Genomic DNA, 17,688 nt, shown 5'->3' on the forward strand with positions numbered 1-17,688 from the left:
TTTGTTGCTTCCATCAGTCCTACTTATTCTCAAGCGTGACCTCACTACAAACCACCTGATAGTGACGCCTTAACTTCACAACATTCAATGGTTCTCATGTTTCTGGGAAGAAAACCAAGCTCTTTACCCCAGCATCTACTTGGGGTTAATAGATCTAGGTTTGAATTTCAGGTTTAAGTACTTTGCAGCAGTGTGACCTCAGACTATTGGGCTTTCTAAGCCTTTGTTTTCTCACCGTGCCTGAGGTCACTGAGGGCAGGACTATTTTTCACACACGGGTGCCTGGCATGTAGGAGGGACTAATCAATGTTGAATGAAGGGAAAGTATTTTAAAATCCACATCAAAAAATTGTTCCTCCTTAAAAAAAGAAAATCCTGATACACTATGCCACTTCCAACCAAATTTGACTTCGACCTTTATTTTCTGATGATCACAATAAGGTGCCTTTGGGGATCCACACAATCAGGGATCAAATCCTGGCCACACCCCTGAGCAATCATGTGACCTTGGGAACGTGACTTAGCTTCTGTAAAATCTGTAAAATGAAGGTTTCTGAGGATTTTGTTCCCGAGGGTTAAATGAGTACCTCACTTGGAACGGGGGCGGGCGCATAGTGTTTGCCAAATGTTAACTATCGTTATCATCTTCATCAAATCAAGACCGTGGTACTTCACTTTGTGACTCTCAAGTTTGTATGAGAAAATCGTGCTTTATGCGTTGTTGTTGGCTAAAGTAGGGAAACCTGGAAACTCCTGCCGTGGAAGAGAGCAACAGGCGAGAAAAGCGAGTTGCTGAATCCCAGCGCCTCAGAGGTGGGAGGGAGGAGTTCGGTCCCTAATTTACTGATGAGGAAGTGGAGGGCTGACGTGTCCTCGAGTCTCATTCAAGACACAGCCACAGCTCTTTATTGAGAGTAGGACCAGGGCCCCGGGGGTTGCTATGGTTAAACTGTAGGCGGAAACTAACACTCTTTGGAAGGCAAGACAGGAGGAGCATTCAGTTATAAAAAAACGGTCAAAAATTGGGGTGAAACTAAGTTCGTTGAGCAATACATCAAATGAGTCAACTGTGGACCCGGTGAAACCGAGTTGCTAACTGAACTGGCATTTTACGAACAGGGGCTTTCTACAGAGCCCACTGACTCAGGACGGCTTCGATTAACAAACTCCCGCGGCGCTTCCCGCAGGACCGGAAAGCTCGGAGCGCGAGAGATGAATGGAAACCAGAGTCCGGGGCGCGCCGCTCGGGGGGCGGGGCAGCTGCGGGCGGGGGCGGGGCATTGTGAGTCACATGCCTGCGCTCTGAGGAGGGCGCGTGGAGGGAACTCTGGTCGTGATTGGTCCGTCGTAACCAGGTAACCGAAGGACACATTCCGGTAGGCAAGGGCCGGCCGGGCTAGCTACTTTCAGTCGGGAGGCGGCAGCGGAAGGAGGAGGAGCTCCGGCTGCGCTCTCTCCCTCAGTGGCTGCGCGTCTCAGCACTTGTCTGGTTCCCAGCCCTTTTAAATAAGCCGGTCTGGTCACCGCCCTCACAGACTAGTTGGTTCCGGGGAGGCGGCGGCGGGGGTGCGGCCGGGGCCGGACCCCTGCCCGGGGCCCAGCGGCTGGGCGGGGGTGCGGCCGGGGCCGTACCCCTGCCCGGGGCCCCGGCGGCTGGGCGGACAGGAGAGCGGCGGGCGAAGTCGCGTCTGCATGTGCGGCACAGCCCCGGCATAGCCCGAGGCTGCCAGTGCCCGCCGCGCCATTGTTGGGGGAGGGGGCGGCTTCTGAGCTCGGCGGAGTTGGGGGACGAGCGGAGGCGGCGGCGGCGAGGAGTGAAGGCGCCCCATGGGGAACTCGCTGTGTTGTTGCCTGTCCCCCAATGCCAGCCCCAAGTCGGGCCGGCGCAGGGGGTCAGCGGAGCCGGACTGCGAGTCTGAGGTCTACAAGGCGGCGGCCGGGAACGCGGTGGCAGTAGCTCCGGCGGCGGCTACCGTGGAACCCGCCGAGTTGGATTTCGCAGGTGGCGAAGGCCACCACCTGCAGCACATCAGCGACCGGGAGATGCCCGAAGGTAAGAAGCGGCGGGCGCGCCTCGCCCCTCGCGGGGTCGGCGCCGTCTGCTCTCGGGCTTACCTCTGGCCTCCGCTGCCCCCAGGGTCCCCCGGGAGGGAGACGCCGCCTAGGGCTCCTTCTTGCCCGGAGTTGGCTCTCCCAGGGCTGGGCACCGGGGACGAAGGCTGGCTCTGCTTGGCGTCCCCACCCCTTATTCTTTACCAGTCGCGTCCGGCCAGTCTCCTTCCCTCTTCCCTACCCGAATGCCCAATTCTTTCCCCCGTTCCCATTTCCCAGCCCGGCCTGAGACCCTCCAATCTGCGGCCCTTCCTGTTCGTGGTTCTATTTAACATCTCGTGGGACTTAGCAGAGACTTTCTGGTGTAGTCTCTCTTTTCTTAATGCAAACTTAAATACTCTAACTTCAGCGTATCCATCCCGTCTCCCTATCCAGATGGTACCTAAGCGAAGGAGCTAGGTAAGGGCCTGATGATAGACTTCTATTCGTTAAGGTAGTTGATACTCGAGACTATTAAGACAAACATTAGAGGATTTCTCATTTAAATTCAAAATAGAGATGGACAGAGTCAGTGTGGTGTTCTTAACTAAAATTCTTTGGATTTTAATGTTTTCAGTCGCCCTGATAGAAGCTACTTTATCCCTTCTAACTATAATTTGAACACGATAGGAAAGAAAATGGTGGGAGAGGGGCTTAAAATAACTGTGAACGGCATGAAACGTTACTGCCACGGCTGCAGAGAATAGTTGTTGGGTTTTTTTTCTTTACCAAAGGAGACCCCATGGAGTTCTGATTACTTTTAAATTCCCACTTTGACACAAGTATGTCTTCAGTTGCACAGCCTTAACCGACTTCTTTTGCACGTTGCCTGTTCTAAGGGAGGGGTGAGGTGGTTCCTGAGACTGCTGGACAGAAGTTTCAAAGGAGAAAAAACAAATTCAGATTGTAATTTGTAATATAAAGGTTTGGGAGTTAACATACCACATCCATCCTGCAGAAAAATGTCTCCATGGCTCCCTCCTCCTCCGCCCCCCCCCCCCAGTAGAATACTATTTAACTTTAGGAATGTTCAGGTAAAAGTTCTGTAGACTAAGTGGCTGGGGGTGGGTGTTGTCGGGGAGGAGAGGAGAGAGAGAAGAGAGGAAATGTTTGATTTTTGCCTCCAGAATTTTGGAAAGGGATGGCTCTAGGTTAAAAAAAAAAAAATTCTGGGTAGCATAGTGGCACTTTAATAAAGACTGTTCTTTGAAGTATAAAACATTGTATCATAAAGATATTAAAGCCCCACTGGCCCATTTGTTTCATTTAAATGCCAGAGATTATTTCATAGACGAAATGTCTTACAGCTCTTCTATTTAAATTTTAGTTGGGTTTATTTAATTTCTTTAAAAGTTAGAATAATTAAGCCTGTGGATTCACCCTTATGATGGACGTGGCTTTGTAAGTGGAAAGTACTCCCTTTTCAGAATCGTTAGATATTGTGAAAAAATGAACAAATTATGTGAATTAATTGTAGCTTTAAACACAAAGCATGTAAGTACTTGTGAAAACTGCTCTGCTTGTTGCTATAAGGTAAGCCTCTAAATGATTTTTAAAAACAGTTAGTAGTTGGCTAGTGTAGGATGAGAGACGAAAATTGGACCTTTATAGAATTCTTTTAAGATTTACAATGCATTTTCTTGTGTATTTCACTCGGCCCTTCCATCTACAAATAAGGCCCGTATATATTCTCCCTCTGTTGCCGATGAAGAAGCCAAGACTTAGAGATCTGAAATGACTGTGTAACACAGCTACTGAACAAAAGAGACAGACTTGGGAGGTGGTAGATATGCCAAATTCAGTTCTTGGGATGCTTAAGAAACTGTTTAGAGTGCACCTTATATTTTATTATAATTTATCCATAAGTTAGGCCTATCTCAGCATACTCCAGTTTTGATTATTGCCATTCCAGTTTATTGTACACAACTCAGAAGCAACATTTACCTCTCCATTCTCTGTCTGTACATACATTGCAATGGATATGAATAAAAGTAGAAGTCATGAAATAGCCTAAATTTATCAGTCAGGTAAACACGTTGATATAATTTAAAGAGTTTGTTCTGGTGAAATCCAATTGAAGCCGAGAATGCCCTGGACAGAGGGACATTAGGGGAAGCTGGTAAGCGGGCAGGTAAGGTACTAAGCATTTAGCATACGACTATGTATGATAAGGAAGGAGTGCTAAATCAGGAACTGGAAAAATAGAGTTCATGAGTACAGAATTTACCTTTTTATGTTTAACATGATTGTTAAAATTTCATTTCAATTTGTCTTCTTTGGGGGGGCATTCGATAAAGTGATAAGAGAAACCTCAATTTCAGCATTTGCCTATTAATTAAGTTTCCATAGAAACAAGGTCAGAACACCAAATATAAAGTACAGGCACATTGGAAGTTTGCTCTTCATGTCTTTATTTCAGACAATTTTGTATCAGTTTCCCTGGAAACTGAGAAATACCTACTCAGATATAAAACATTTTGGCTTTTCTACAGTGAAGAATTATTTGGTTACTTAGAGAAAATCGTACATAAATGATGCTCTGTCATGTTCTTCAGAAACATTGGAGAAGAGCATGATTTCTTCAAGCCATCTCAAAAAAGTAACTCCTAAGAACGTAGTATAGATTTCAGATAGACGCAAAAGAATTTTTTACTACTTTGTCTTTAACAGTATATCTAATATAACTGATGGTAGTGTCATAATAGAAAAGAAGATGCTACGGTCCTATTATCTGATTTTATTTTTATTCATCAACTTTTCATACAGCCTTTATGTTCTGACCTTAGGAGCTTTGCTAATTTTCTGGTGAAAGGTGCTCTCTCAAGTGACCCCTACCTCCCATCCCCCTGAAGAGTGGGTAGGGAAGGAATTGGCAATATGATGTGGAAAAACCTCTGAGCAACAGATCTTTCCTTTTTTTGGTGACAGTATTAATGAACATTTGATGTGAAAGATTGAGAAAACACAGAAAAGTCCTTCACTCACACTCAGAATATCCAGAATTTTTATTAATATTTTGGTGTTGATTCTTCCTGAACCTTTTGTATGCATATAAACATAACATTGTGTTTATTTTACAAAGATGGGATTGTTCTTTATGTGCCACTTTGTAAGTTTTTGTTATAAAGAAAAGTAACGACATGAAGCTCCTGGAACTGTGCTGACACCTAGAGAGTGCTCCAGGGTGATGTATTTCCATGCAACTGCGCATAGCTCTACAGCCTGCCTTTTACCAACTGTTTACTGTGCCATCGAATGGTTGGAGCATAATTCATTTACCCAGCCCTTATGGTTGAGCGTCTTTTATAATCCCATTATAATGCTTTATTCAGGGGACACAGATAAAAACTGATGCATTGTATTGATACTTCCCTATAGCATTCTGATTGTACACTTTGTCTTACGACTTAATTAAATTCCTAGGGTGAGTCATTTTGTAGTAAAGGTATTTTAACATTAAATGTTCTTTTCCCAAATTAAAGTTACCATTGATTTTTCACTGAACATTAGATTTCCTCTTTTAGGTTTTCGTGGTTCTTGGTAACCTGTCTTGTGTCTTTGATTCTGAGTAACTAAACTACTACTCTAAGAGATCTGAAATTAACTCTGGTCTTAGGTGACAGACACATCAAAAGACAGCATTAGAAGAAATCTTAGATGATGTGGGAAAATTGGGAGAACCTTAACTGGTTTTGGGTACACTGAAACATGATTATTAGGCACCATTCCAGAGGCAGGACAAACAGTGGTTAGACAAGACAAAACCCGTATCCTAACTCAGGTCCTTACTTTCTAGAGGTGCCTGGGGGCTGACGACACAAGAATAACATCAGGTAGTGAGAACACTAAGAAAGAAAATGAAGGTAATGGGCTGGGGAGGAGGACAGTTTTACAAGGGGTGGTTAAAGACAGCTTCTCTCCTTAAGCGACCCATGAGCAGTCCTAAGAGAGCCATGTGAGGCTGTGGGAGAAGAGGCTTCTGTGCAGTTCCTAAGAAGGGAATATGCTTGATGCGTGCCAAGGACAGAAAGATGGGTGGCTGCAGCTGAGTGAATGAATGCCAGGAGGAATATGGGGGATTAAGACCTTGTATGCCTAGTGGGCCTTGACCAAAAAATATGAATTTTAGTCTAATTGTAATGGGAAACCATTGAAGGATTATATGCAGGGGAATGATGTTAATTCTTAGAAAAAGGGAAGGGGGGTAGAGAGGGCGGAGGGAGATCAGACCAGCTACTGTGTGAGAATAGACTGTAAGGGTGGAAGGAAGCAGAGAGGGAGACCAGTTAGGAGGCTGGTGCGGTAGCTCAGGTGAGAGCCAACAGTGGCTTGAACAAAAAAGCGATATTAATAAGGGTCTAAAATAGGCTGTAGTATATAGATTGCTCTTGCATGTCATTTGATTCTCACCATGTTCTGAGTTAGGTAGTGTAGGAATTCTTCTCTTAGGTATAAATTGAGTTGTCCAAGGTTTTAAAAATGAGTATTGATAGAGAGTAGGACTGTAAATTCCAAATGCATGGCATATAGGAACAGAATTTATTGTTGATATTATGTGAGCTTCTTTGGAATACTACCTTTTTTCTCAGCCTTTTTTGTTGTTGTTGTTTTAGTGTATGAAAGTAATAAAACTTAAGAGTTAAAACAGTAACACTGCGTAATGTGAAATGAAATGAAGGTAACTTGCAACCCAGAAAGGTTCTTAAAAGTCCAAGAAACTGAGTAAAGTACTCTTTAGAAATATATAAAGCCAGGTGTACTTACCTATGTGTCACCTCTCAGTCATGATCACTGTAACACTGATTGAGGATTAAAATAAGGCAAAAGTGAGAACCAGGGTAGAGGCAGGTACAGAAGCAGTTGGAAACCAGAGCTGGGAAGTTTGGAAGCCAGGATTGTCCGAAGCTAGGAAAGCAGGATCAAGGCTTGGGTGAGCAGTAGCCTGGCAGGTGCAGGAGCCTGCTGTGTACCCGCTGGTGAGGCAGCCCAGCTCAGGGCTGGCTGGCAGGAACTCCCTGACTGCGGTGGAAAGTGTGGACTCAAAGAGATGAAATCATCAGTTTACATGGTAATTGTAAAGATTGTAATGTTTGTATTATGAGCCATAAAACTAATACACTGCACAGTATAGGGATGCTAGGGCAGTTCAGTAAATGCAGTGGTTACCGTTAAGTAAACTGGTGCTCAGCAGTTGGCCCAGAAACTGCTGACATCTCCTGTTTATTTGGAATATATTGAAATCAATATGTCGATATTAATCGCTTTCTGAAATATGCTGCTTCTGTCAGATGCTTTCTTGGTCACTTCCCTCTCCCTCTAATATTTTAACAAGGACAAATCATTTATCGACAGTTTGATAGCATAGTTTTAACACTTTTAGCCTTCAGTAATGCATTTCATTTGTTCTAAGTTGCCTGTTTTCACACTTTTAACAACTGCAATTGAGATGGATCTTAACAACTGGTAGAATCTTAGATTGGAGGAAAAACAGTATTCAGTGTCGGTGGTGTTTTACAGGTTTCCTCTGAGGAATGTTTACATTAAGACCGAGTTTAATTTTTCTTTAATCATACTTTTTCTACATCGACCTATCATGCTGTCAAATAAGTTGCAATTTAAATTGATAATACAAAAATGATGGGTCTTAAAATACAGTTTTAATCATAACCCCTAATCATGAGCTCAAGAATATTTCTCCTGGGTAAAACATTCTTAGAGGTTTCTAAAGAAATAACTTTCGGAAGAATCCATGTAATTTCCTGAATGCACAGTAATTTCCTGAAGTCTCTAAATTACTGTGTGTGCATGTGGTGGGGAGAGGGATGAGAGGGATGGTGGGTGGTAAAGCTTTGCTTAATAGTTGGCAGTCTTACCTTTGTGATAGTGAAGAGTGTGGTAGGTTTTATCATAGTCTCCTTAGGCTCTTGGGAAGATAGTTCATGGGAAGTGCAGAAATATTGTGTGTATGTATGAGTTTACTGTCTAATGGCTCACATGTCCATTCTATAAGATAGTGATGTGGTATTTTTCATTAGCAAAAAGTGCAAGTTATATAGAAAATTGTTAGTTATATAGGCTATAAACAAAAGATTAATAATTTCTGAAAACCTCATGCAAACTGACAGCAGTAGGGCCCTGGTGTTTACAGTACATTCAAATGATAGGCCAACTCACCAAAGTGGAAATAACACTGATAACTCTGGGAAAATGGTCAAACTGTGTAATCAAAAGAAATACAAATTAGATCTACAGTGAGGTTCCTCATTCATATCAGTAGGAATTTTTTTTTTTTTTTCAAGTATCCAAAGCAAGGGTAGGAACTCAAAATGTCATGATTGGTAGCATTATACCCTAATGTGCCCCCCACCTTCTTTAGGAAGCAATTTAGCATTGTACATGGAGCCGTGAAAGTGATCTAACCTTTTGGCTTAGTCATTCCACTTCCGAAGATCTTTGCTAAGGAGATAAAACCATTATTTTAAAAAACTATGTACATGAAGATTTTCCTCATAATATTTTAAGAATAGAACTTTGTAAGCACCAATCCCCAGCAATAGGGGATTGGCTAAGTCCAGTATAGGAATAACACTTGATGGGCCAGTGTGTATTCATTAAACAATAAATATGCTACAGTGGGGTGGAGAGAGCTTGTTAGTAACAAGAAGACATAAATTGTACACTAATTAGAGCTTTTTTTAACGTATAAGAAAAGCAACTAAAAGTAACGGTTGTGAATCATTGTGTGTTAATGATTGTGAATGGTTGTGTGTAATTTTTAAACAGAGCATCGTTTTGTCTCATGCAGATTTTTGTTCATGATATTTGTTAAAGGAATGAGCAAGTGACTTTTACCTTTCCCCACCTTTAGTGTGATCATCAGTACTGCTGATTAACCAGGTCTCCTTCAGTTGCAAGTTAAAAGAACATCACAGAGTTAAGCACTACTTGACCCAGGAGTTAAATGATCTCCTCAGTTCTGCTCTCCTCTGTTGATGTCTCCTGAAAAGCCTTTCCCCTCATGATAGCAAGGGGAGTGTCCAGCAGCTCAAGACTAGCTAAGGATCCTAGAGTACAGTTCTGCCTTTCTCTTTTCTTGGCAAGCCCCAGGACAGCTGTGATTGATTGGCCGGTCCTGGGTCCTGTGCCTACCTTTGAACCCCCTAGGATAGAGTAGGGAGAGTGCCAGCTTTTTTCTGGTCACTTGGGCTAAGTTTACTTTTTTTTTTTTTTGCATGTTGTCATTTCTTTTATCCCAGCCTTCTTGACTTTTGTATTTAGATCTGTAGTAGCACATCTTGGTTTGGCGGGTGTGTGTGTGTGTGTGTGTGTGTTAAAGCTTGCTTCTCTTTGATTCTGGCACTTAATTTTCCTGGACTTCCATTGAAAATTGTTAAGTTTTACCATGCCATAGACACTGATAAATAAGACAGCTACTTTGCAAACATTTCTGCTTATTTTTTAGATTCAAATGTAGTCTATTTACTTTCTTTTTGGTATAGGTAAGTAGTCATGAATTCTTTCGGAAGCTATAGGTTAGAGGCAGCTGTGAAAGTCTCTGCCTGCCATTTTGTGTACAGCTGAAATAATTTATTTTCCCATTGTCTTAGTTTTTCAAATATGTAGGAGAAAAAAACTTTAAAATAATTATATGGGTCTTTTACGTAAAAATGTTGAATAGAATATTTTCTCCAAAAGCAGCTTGATAAACTTCAAATTCAGTGAAGGAATTTTCATGAAGAACAAAGCAGTTGGTTTAGCTCTGTAAATTACTAGTGCTGGCAATGACATTAAAATGGATGGCTCAGATTCCTGTTAAAACGGGAAGTCCAAAATTACTGTTCGTGCAAAATTCTTTCTGGGTGGGAAAAGGGGATTCTAGGTAGATACATTTGTGAAATGCTGGGTTAGACAGAATTCACTACTAGACTAATTAGTTTTTAATATATCAATGTGTGTATTCTTTGGATTCTCTAAGAGGCAGGGATATATTTGTATTTCACTTTGACCATCAAAGCCATCTTTCAAAAACAGATCAGTTATTATGTGGTTTGGGAAATAATTGGCTTAACCATTACTCTTTATCTGAATCTTGGTCCAGTTTCTTAAAAGATTGGTTAAATGGTTTGAGATGGACTTTGCTGAGGAAGTGTCATAGGGCTTTGATGTTTGTTTGTTTGTTTGAAACAACAACCTTACTATCCTGTGTGGTAGCTTGTGCTTGTTTTGTATTTCTGCCTAAATAGAAGACGCTATCCCACCTTGGTGCAAGGTGGGCTACAGGCAGACCCACCTTTTCGTGTAGGTGTGGCCAAAATTTTTTTCTAGTAGCCCTATGATCTGCTCCAGAAAGTACTCTTATTGAAGCCCCAAATTAATCATGCAGCGTGGAATGAAGAAGTGAGTTTAGCTTTGGAAATAGAGGGCAAAGTTAAAAATCACTCTCATGGAAGTGTTCCTCTAGATTAGAACATTGAACTTTTATGTAGTCCTCTTAAATCTGCCATGATGAATAGCCCCCAGATAAACCACAGCCAATTAAATGAGTTCATTTGTTGAATGGAGTTAGAATTAGCCATTTGATTGTCTGAAGAACATTTGCCAAAAGCAACTCACTTCGTTTTGGCATATTTGATATATTGAGCTGGTATCTGACAGTAGTTGGCCACAGCATAACTTGCTTCTTGAGACTGTTCCTGGAATGTGCTAGTAATATCAGCTTTAAAAGAGGGTGACTGAATTTTTAATTGATAAATAGGAGGGGAGTCACATATATGATTCATCTAAAAATGGCATAGATTATTTAGGTGCAAGTTAAAGAAGTCTAAGACATAGCCATGGTTTTATTCCACATGTATGGAGAGTTTCTACAATTTTGCTGTTTCCCAATAGAATTTTTATATTGTGCCTTTACTAAAATTGCCTTTTTGTCATTACTAAAAGCTCTTCTCAAGACTATTAATAGGTGGTTTCAATCAATGTGTAGCTATCTTTAAAATCATGTATTTTTCTACTCAACTAAATCACCACACCTTTTTCTCTTCTTCCTATACAGACTTAGCTTTGGAACCAAACCCTTCTGACCACCCAAGGGCAAGCACCATTTTTCCGAGCAAATCTCAAACAGATGGTAAGGCAATGCTTTTTTTTCCCTGAGAAAAAGAGTGAAAACTGTTTTTGTTTTGTGTATTATAGGAGGTATTTAGAAAAACTCTTACAGTGGTTTAAATGTTTCACTTTTTTATGTATTCACTTGTCTTATTTTAATATGTTGATGATACAGTTTCCTTTAGTTGTCAGTGTTTTAGGGAGGAGAACACTTAGACTATCTGTTTATACATTTTGCCACCTCTTTATCAACATAGTCAACTGGCCACATGATTTAGATGTGGTCTATTTCTCCATGCTACTTTGTCCTTTTCCCCTTGCTCCGAAGAGCACATATGTTAAAGACAAATGATAGGGTTTAGGTCACAGTTAGGTTTTCATTTGATCAAATCAGAAAAATCAGTTGTTATATATGGGAATTGAGCCTTGTGATTTTGGCCCTGTTTTACACAGTGTTCAACCAGACGAGCCTATCTCACATCCAGATTTATGCTACTCAGAACTTTTAAGCTATTCAAAACTTTCTCATCCTAATGTAGTGCTGTGCCAGGGTAATAAGAGCAACATGCCATATGGGGTTTTCCAGAAGATTATCCTCAGCATGTGAAACTCATATAAATTTCCTGTGTCCTCCTTGTTTTAAGATGAGAATCAGAACCGTAGAATTTTTTGCACTCCCGCTTGCCTGCTTGTCTTCCTGAATGTTATGTTAAATCCTAGTTTATTTGCTAAAAAGCCATACGTGACCAAGTTTTTCAGTTGATTACGAGAGCAGGAATACAAGAAGTGAACATTCCATAATATTTAAAGTGATGCAGCACAATAAAAAACGGAGGTTTGGTTTTTTGTTGTTGTTGTTTTGCTTTTGGTTTTTTTCCGTTAGATCACTGGTTTTTATAAAAGGATATAACTCAGGAACAGCCAGATGGAAGAGATGCATAGGGCCAGGCATGGGGACAGGGCACAGAGCTTTGATGCCCTCTGCAAGGGTACTACATGCTCACCAACCTGGAAGCTCCTGGGGTTTCTAACTTGCATTTTTCTAGTGTGTGTACTTGAGCCACTCATTTCTGGTTAGGATTGCTCTATTTCTCAGTTTCTTCCAGAGCCATGAGCTGCTCACATGTAGAGGGGCTCTGGAGACAGTAAAAGAAAAGCTGTCCCATGCCTGTCTCTCTCTTCAGCCTTAAGGAATCCGTGCCTGTGATGCCTGTCTGGAGTTAAAGGAGGCAATGTGAGCAAGAGTGTGGCCTAAGACCCTCTTCAGGCTTTTATTCTTCTGGCCTTTGTTGGAGCAAAACCGTTTTGTGTGCTGTAGATATGTTCGTTTAGGTCAGCACACTCATTTTAAAATTTACGTTTAACATAGGTTACTTTCCAGTTGTGTATTTTTTCAGTAAGGTATTTGAGTAGGTTACCATTAAGTGGTTCAGGATGCTTCCAGAGATCCTGGTGCGTTGGGAGATGAGTGCCTGGCCAGAAACTGGTTCGTAGAGTTGTCATCTGTAGATTGTGGTAATTAAAGTAAGCTGTGTGTAAATGAAGACTTAGAAAATACTCCTGGCTAGTAGTTCAGCTATGCAGCAGGTAAATTTTTTTATTAGCTAAGTTTCTCACCTGGCCTAATTTGCTTTGTCCTTTTCTTTTGTAAATGGGGAGTCTTTCATTTGTACCTAATACAGAATATCTATTAGGTCAAAAAAGTGAAACTAAGTTTTTAGATTTTATTTATAGGACTCATCTTGCTGGGTGATTTAAATTATATATTTTGTTGGAAATTATTTTAAAAAATAGAATGGAATTCTATCTCATTGTGTTATTGGTAATCCATCAGATAATTAGTGACTACTTTTATTTTTCTATGGCATTTGTATCAGAATTCATCAGTTAATTTTTTTTATTCTTAGTGCGGGAAAAGAGGAGGAGCAACCATTTAAACCATGTAAGTAAACAGTTGAAAAGTTAAGAAATTAATAGTTTGAATTAAAAATATGTCTGCCATGATTCCTAAAAAATATGATGGATCCAATACTGTTAGCATGGACCTCTTTTTTGTAGATTTTCTAAATCTCTATTTTCCTAATTATCAAATGTATTCAGGAAAGTCTTTGACTTAGTAGTGCCCATTTTTTAAGGGTTCTGACATTTACGTTAAATTTCACTAATACGGTTGTAGTATAAAGATCTGCCTTAAATTCTTTTGCCTTATTTTTTTGATCTTATTTTTTAACCAAAGTAATAAAAGTATAACAGGTAAGTTAATTTTTAGCACTGTCCATTGACTTCTTGTCATAGCAGGTGAAAGCTTAGCTTCTTCGCTCCACCATGACGTTATTTCCCTCCCTGTGTTCCCTCAACATGTATCAGTTTTTATTAAATCAGAATCAATGTTTACATTACTATGACTCTGCAAATATTGTGCATTGCTGAGCCATATAGTTCTCTGACTGTGCCTCCTCCTTGTACACCCTTCATTCTTTTTCTTAAATATTAATGAAATTGGAGCACTTCTGCACTTCTCTAGGATAACCCAATCCCCCTTTTCCTAGCCAACGTGATCTCACACAGCCAAATGCAGTAAGTAGCTCCCTGCCCGGTCTCCCTGCTTTCACATTCTTCATTTTTTCTGTGGAATTAATTTCCTGACTATATTCACTTGCCTGTTTTCTAACAGCTATTTTTTTCCCCAAATGTTTTAACATTTGTCACATGCCTATGAAAACTATTTTCCGTCTACTAAGCCACATCTGTTCCATTTATTTCTTGGAGACACTTTGCCCCAATCTTTTGTCTTCCTACTCCCATATAGACTAGTGTTCCCCTAGGCCTGCTCTATGCCTCTTTTCCTGGGATATCTGTGTGAAGTCATCTGGGATCTCACATAACTCTGCTCTCTTATGTTGGATCCCCTATGTCCTAGATTCTGTTTCCCTCTTGTCTTGTTATACTTCCTTGTTTTACTGGAGCACATTTTCCTGGGAAAAGGGCACATGGGCAGAAAGTTTATAGAGATCTAGCCTCTCTGAAACTCCTTCTATTTGATAAAGTATAGAATTCTCAGTTGAAACTAATTTTTGCCGTTCTAAAGACATTTCCCTCTCATCTTCTCATTTACACTGTTGCTCTTAAACCTGTTGACATTGTATGGTACATTGTACATGACCGATTTTAGTCATTTTCCCCCATCCCTTCCTTCTCGGGAACCTTTTAGTACCTTCCCTCTCCCTGGGATTTTGCAATTTCATAATTTGGTTTGGTATAGACCTTTTTTGTGTGTTTCTTTGATATTCTGTTTTTTTCTTCCAGGTTCCTATTATTCAGATGTTGGAAGTCTTAGACTTACCAGATCGCTAACTTTTTTCCCCTCCTGCTTTGCATTTTGTCTTTTTGTCCTGCTTCCTGGAGATTTCCTTGACTGTGCTCTAATCCTTCTATTGAATATATTGTTTTGTCTATCTTATTTTCAATTTATAGAGTTCTCTTATATCCTGTCATTCTTTTTTTCACTGATGCAATTTCAAGTTTTCATTTGCTCCTGAGTTTTTATCACTCCCATCAATTCCTTCTTCCTGTTTTGTTTTGTTTTTTTTTAAAGCATCCTTATATTTTATTTTATTTATTGATTTTTTGGCTGCATTGGGTCTTGGTTTCTGCACGTGGGCTTTCTCTGGTTGCGGTGAGCTGGGCCTACTCTTTGTTGGGTGCGTGGGCTTCTCATTGCAGTGGCTTCTCTTGTTGCGGAGCACGGGCTCTAGGGCGTGCGGGCTTCAGTAGTTGCGGCTCATGGGCTCTAGAGCGCAGGCTCAGTAGTTGTGGCGCATGGGCTCAGTTGCTCTGTGGTATGTGGGATCTTTCTCGGCCAGGGCTCGAACCCGTGTCCCCTGCATTGGCAGGCGGATTCTTAACCACTGCGCCACCAGGGAAGTCCCATTCCTTCTTCCTGTTTTGATCTCTTACTTGTTGGGGGCTTCCCTCAAACGTGTGATGGTCCTTGGCTGTCTGTTAAGATCTAATTGGAAGCATCACTTGGACAAGTCGTTAACTGATGGGCCTCACTGCAAGGATTTGGGGACCACGCCTCTGAACTCTGAGCCTGCCTTGGGTTCTGTAAGACAAACTGGTTTTCTTGTTCCTGTCCTAGTCAGTCTCTGTAGGTACCAAGGTTGTGCTTCCTCTGTTCTGCCATGTCAGTTACCACTCCTTTATCTAGTCTTTTCACCTTTCAAACATTAAAAATCATCTGCTGTTTATCCTGTCTTATGTATAGCTTTTTTAAAAAATGCCTTTAATTCTAATGAGATGATATCTGAAAGAAGGGGGAGAGGAAATAGATTTGTGGTCAGTCTACTCAAACTTAGATTTATTCTTTGAATATAGGTTCTGAGTTTGAAGTTTAATGCAATATAATTAACGATATTAATTCAGACAATATTTTTGATTATACCTATAATTAGAATATTATACTTTTCTACTAAGGCCTTGAGTATGAATTCTATTCAAACCACTCACCCTACCATATTGTCCATTAATGTGCAACATAGATGGAGTATTACAGACTTTTCAGTGAAAGTCATTGATTCTTAATAAACGTATCCAAAACTTGTGAAAAGGGGGAAGAAAAAAGTGAACTTCAGCTTTATTCTCTTTTTTTTTTTTTTTCATTTATATACTTTTATTTGGGAATGTTTAAATCAATACAGAGAAAACGAAATTTCAGAGACAATGAATATCATTAGTTTGGATATCATTACTTTATTATAAAAGAAACATGGAAATTATTTACAGGATGAACGATTTCAGAACTTCAGTGGCAGCTTCACGTGATGCCATTGGGGGAACGGGCAGCTTCACGTGATGCCATTTCAATAGTGACTTACTTTAGTCGACATATTTTCCAAGAATGTCACCATCTCTAAATAAGAAATAATCCTTGTCATCTAGAACTACTTTGGTGCCTCCATATTCTGGGAGAAGAACTTTATCTCCAACTTTCACACTAACTGGTTGAATCTCTCCACCCTTTCCTTTAGAGCCTGATCCAACAGCTACTACCATTGCTTGCAATACTTTTCCTTGCGATTTTTCTGGAAGCATAATGCCTCCTTTGGTTACAACTTCGGGTGCACTTCTTTCAACTAATACTCGGTCAAAGAGGGGAAGAAACTTTCTAAATGCCTGTCCTGCCATGACTCGGGTTGCCGCACTTCATACTCTCACTCTCTCCAGCTTTATTCTTTTAATGGGTTAAAATCAGAGGCGGTAGGCACAATGGGAAGAGTCATTGGGTGGGGGCAGGATTTCAACAGGTACTTGACCTTTAATGATAAGCTTTGAGGGTTGTTACTTACTAGCCTCCTAGGTATGATTATTTTCTAGTCTTCACCATTAAACCTGCAGTCTACTAAGCAACCTTTCCCCTTATAAAGATTGTAAAAGTCCATGTATTTTGTCCTTAGTGCTGAATGAAGATAAATACTCTTCTTCAGTGACCAATTGAAATAATACCTATGAACATTAAACTGTCAGTAGTGTTTTTTGCTACTTGTTTTTTTTTTTTTGTATTTGCATTTTATACCCTTATGTGTGTCAGTGCAGTTTATTGAGGTTGTGAGCCAGCAATGGTAAGGCTTTAATCATAAAGGACAGTTATCTTAAATTTTCAAGCAAGATGAGAGGAAAGTAATCTGCTGGCAGCTAACATATCTAGGCTTTGCTCAGAGGCTTCAATTCTGCCATCCTTTAGTGAACACTAGATGCTGGAAAGTTTGAATAGTTTCAGGAGTAGGCCTGTGGAAGTGTTTCTTTTGTAGGATCGAGCCAGTAGACTGTACGTTGCTGATACAACTTAAATGAGCCCCCATAGGACTCTAGAGCACATCTAATTAAAAATTTTAAATGTTTTAGCAGTAATATTTCCAAAGACAAATCCATATACATTCATAATAGGAAAAAAAGTTTTTAATAGAGGAAAACAGGATAAATAGCACCCAAAGCTCTACCAACTAGTCTATATTTTGGTACATTTCCTTACTATTTTTATTCCCCTCATATATATAGATTTTTGGTCAGCATTGACTTTTATTACGTGTAGTGTATGTCATATTATACCCTAATAGTAGTGACCTTAAAAGATAACCTGCTTCGTTTAGAATCAAAGTATTTGAATGAGTGAATTTTCATTTTTCATGCTGTATCTGTTTTTTGAGATTCTAAAATTACACATTAACCAAATAGCTTAAGGACCATATCAGAGTTTTAGTTTAAAACATTTCTAGCTTGAAGGAGAAATTAGTCTTCCAAATAGTGATACTGTTTCAAATATGTTACATCTAGAACTTTTTGTTAATAAGGAATAAGTGGCTTTGCATAAAGCATCTGAAACAAGCAAAATGGTGTTTTATATATGCCATTTGGATATTTCTGATTATTGGATACTGGCAATTTTTATTTAAATGCTCTGTATTTTAAAAAGCATCAACTAGATTTTCTCCC

General features: G+C 40.2%; 1 protein-coding gene across 1 annotated transcript in view; it reads left to right on the top strand.

Moving 5' to 3' along the window:
- The first annotated feature begins 1,794 nt into the window (after positions 1-1,794).
- Positions 1,795-17,688, top strand: part of LOC309663397 (cyclin-Y-like protein 1) — a 596,208-nt gene continuing 580,314 nt past the window's right edge. Inside the window, exons 1-3 of the mRNA XM_082467401.1 lie at positions 1,795-2,053; positions 11,144-11,218; positions 13,104-13,138. Of these exons, the coding sequence (XP_082323527.1) occupies positions 1,828-2,053; positions 11,144-11,218; positions 13,104-13,138 (336 nt within the window). The 5' untranslated portion in view covers positions 1,795-1,827. The remainder of the gene's footprint in view (positions 2,054-11,143; positions 11,219-13,103; positions 13,139-17,688) is intronic.

This window comes from Balaenoptera physalus (genome assembly GCF_965194825.1).
Source record: "Balaenoptera physalus genome assembly, chromosome: 6".
NCBI classification, from domain to species: domain Eukaryota; kingdom Metazoa; phylum Chordata; class Mammalia; order Artiodactyla; family Balaenopteridae; genus Balaenoptera; species Balaenoptera physalus.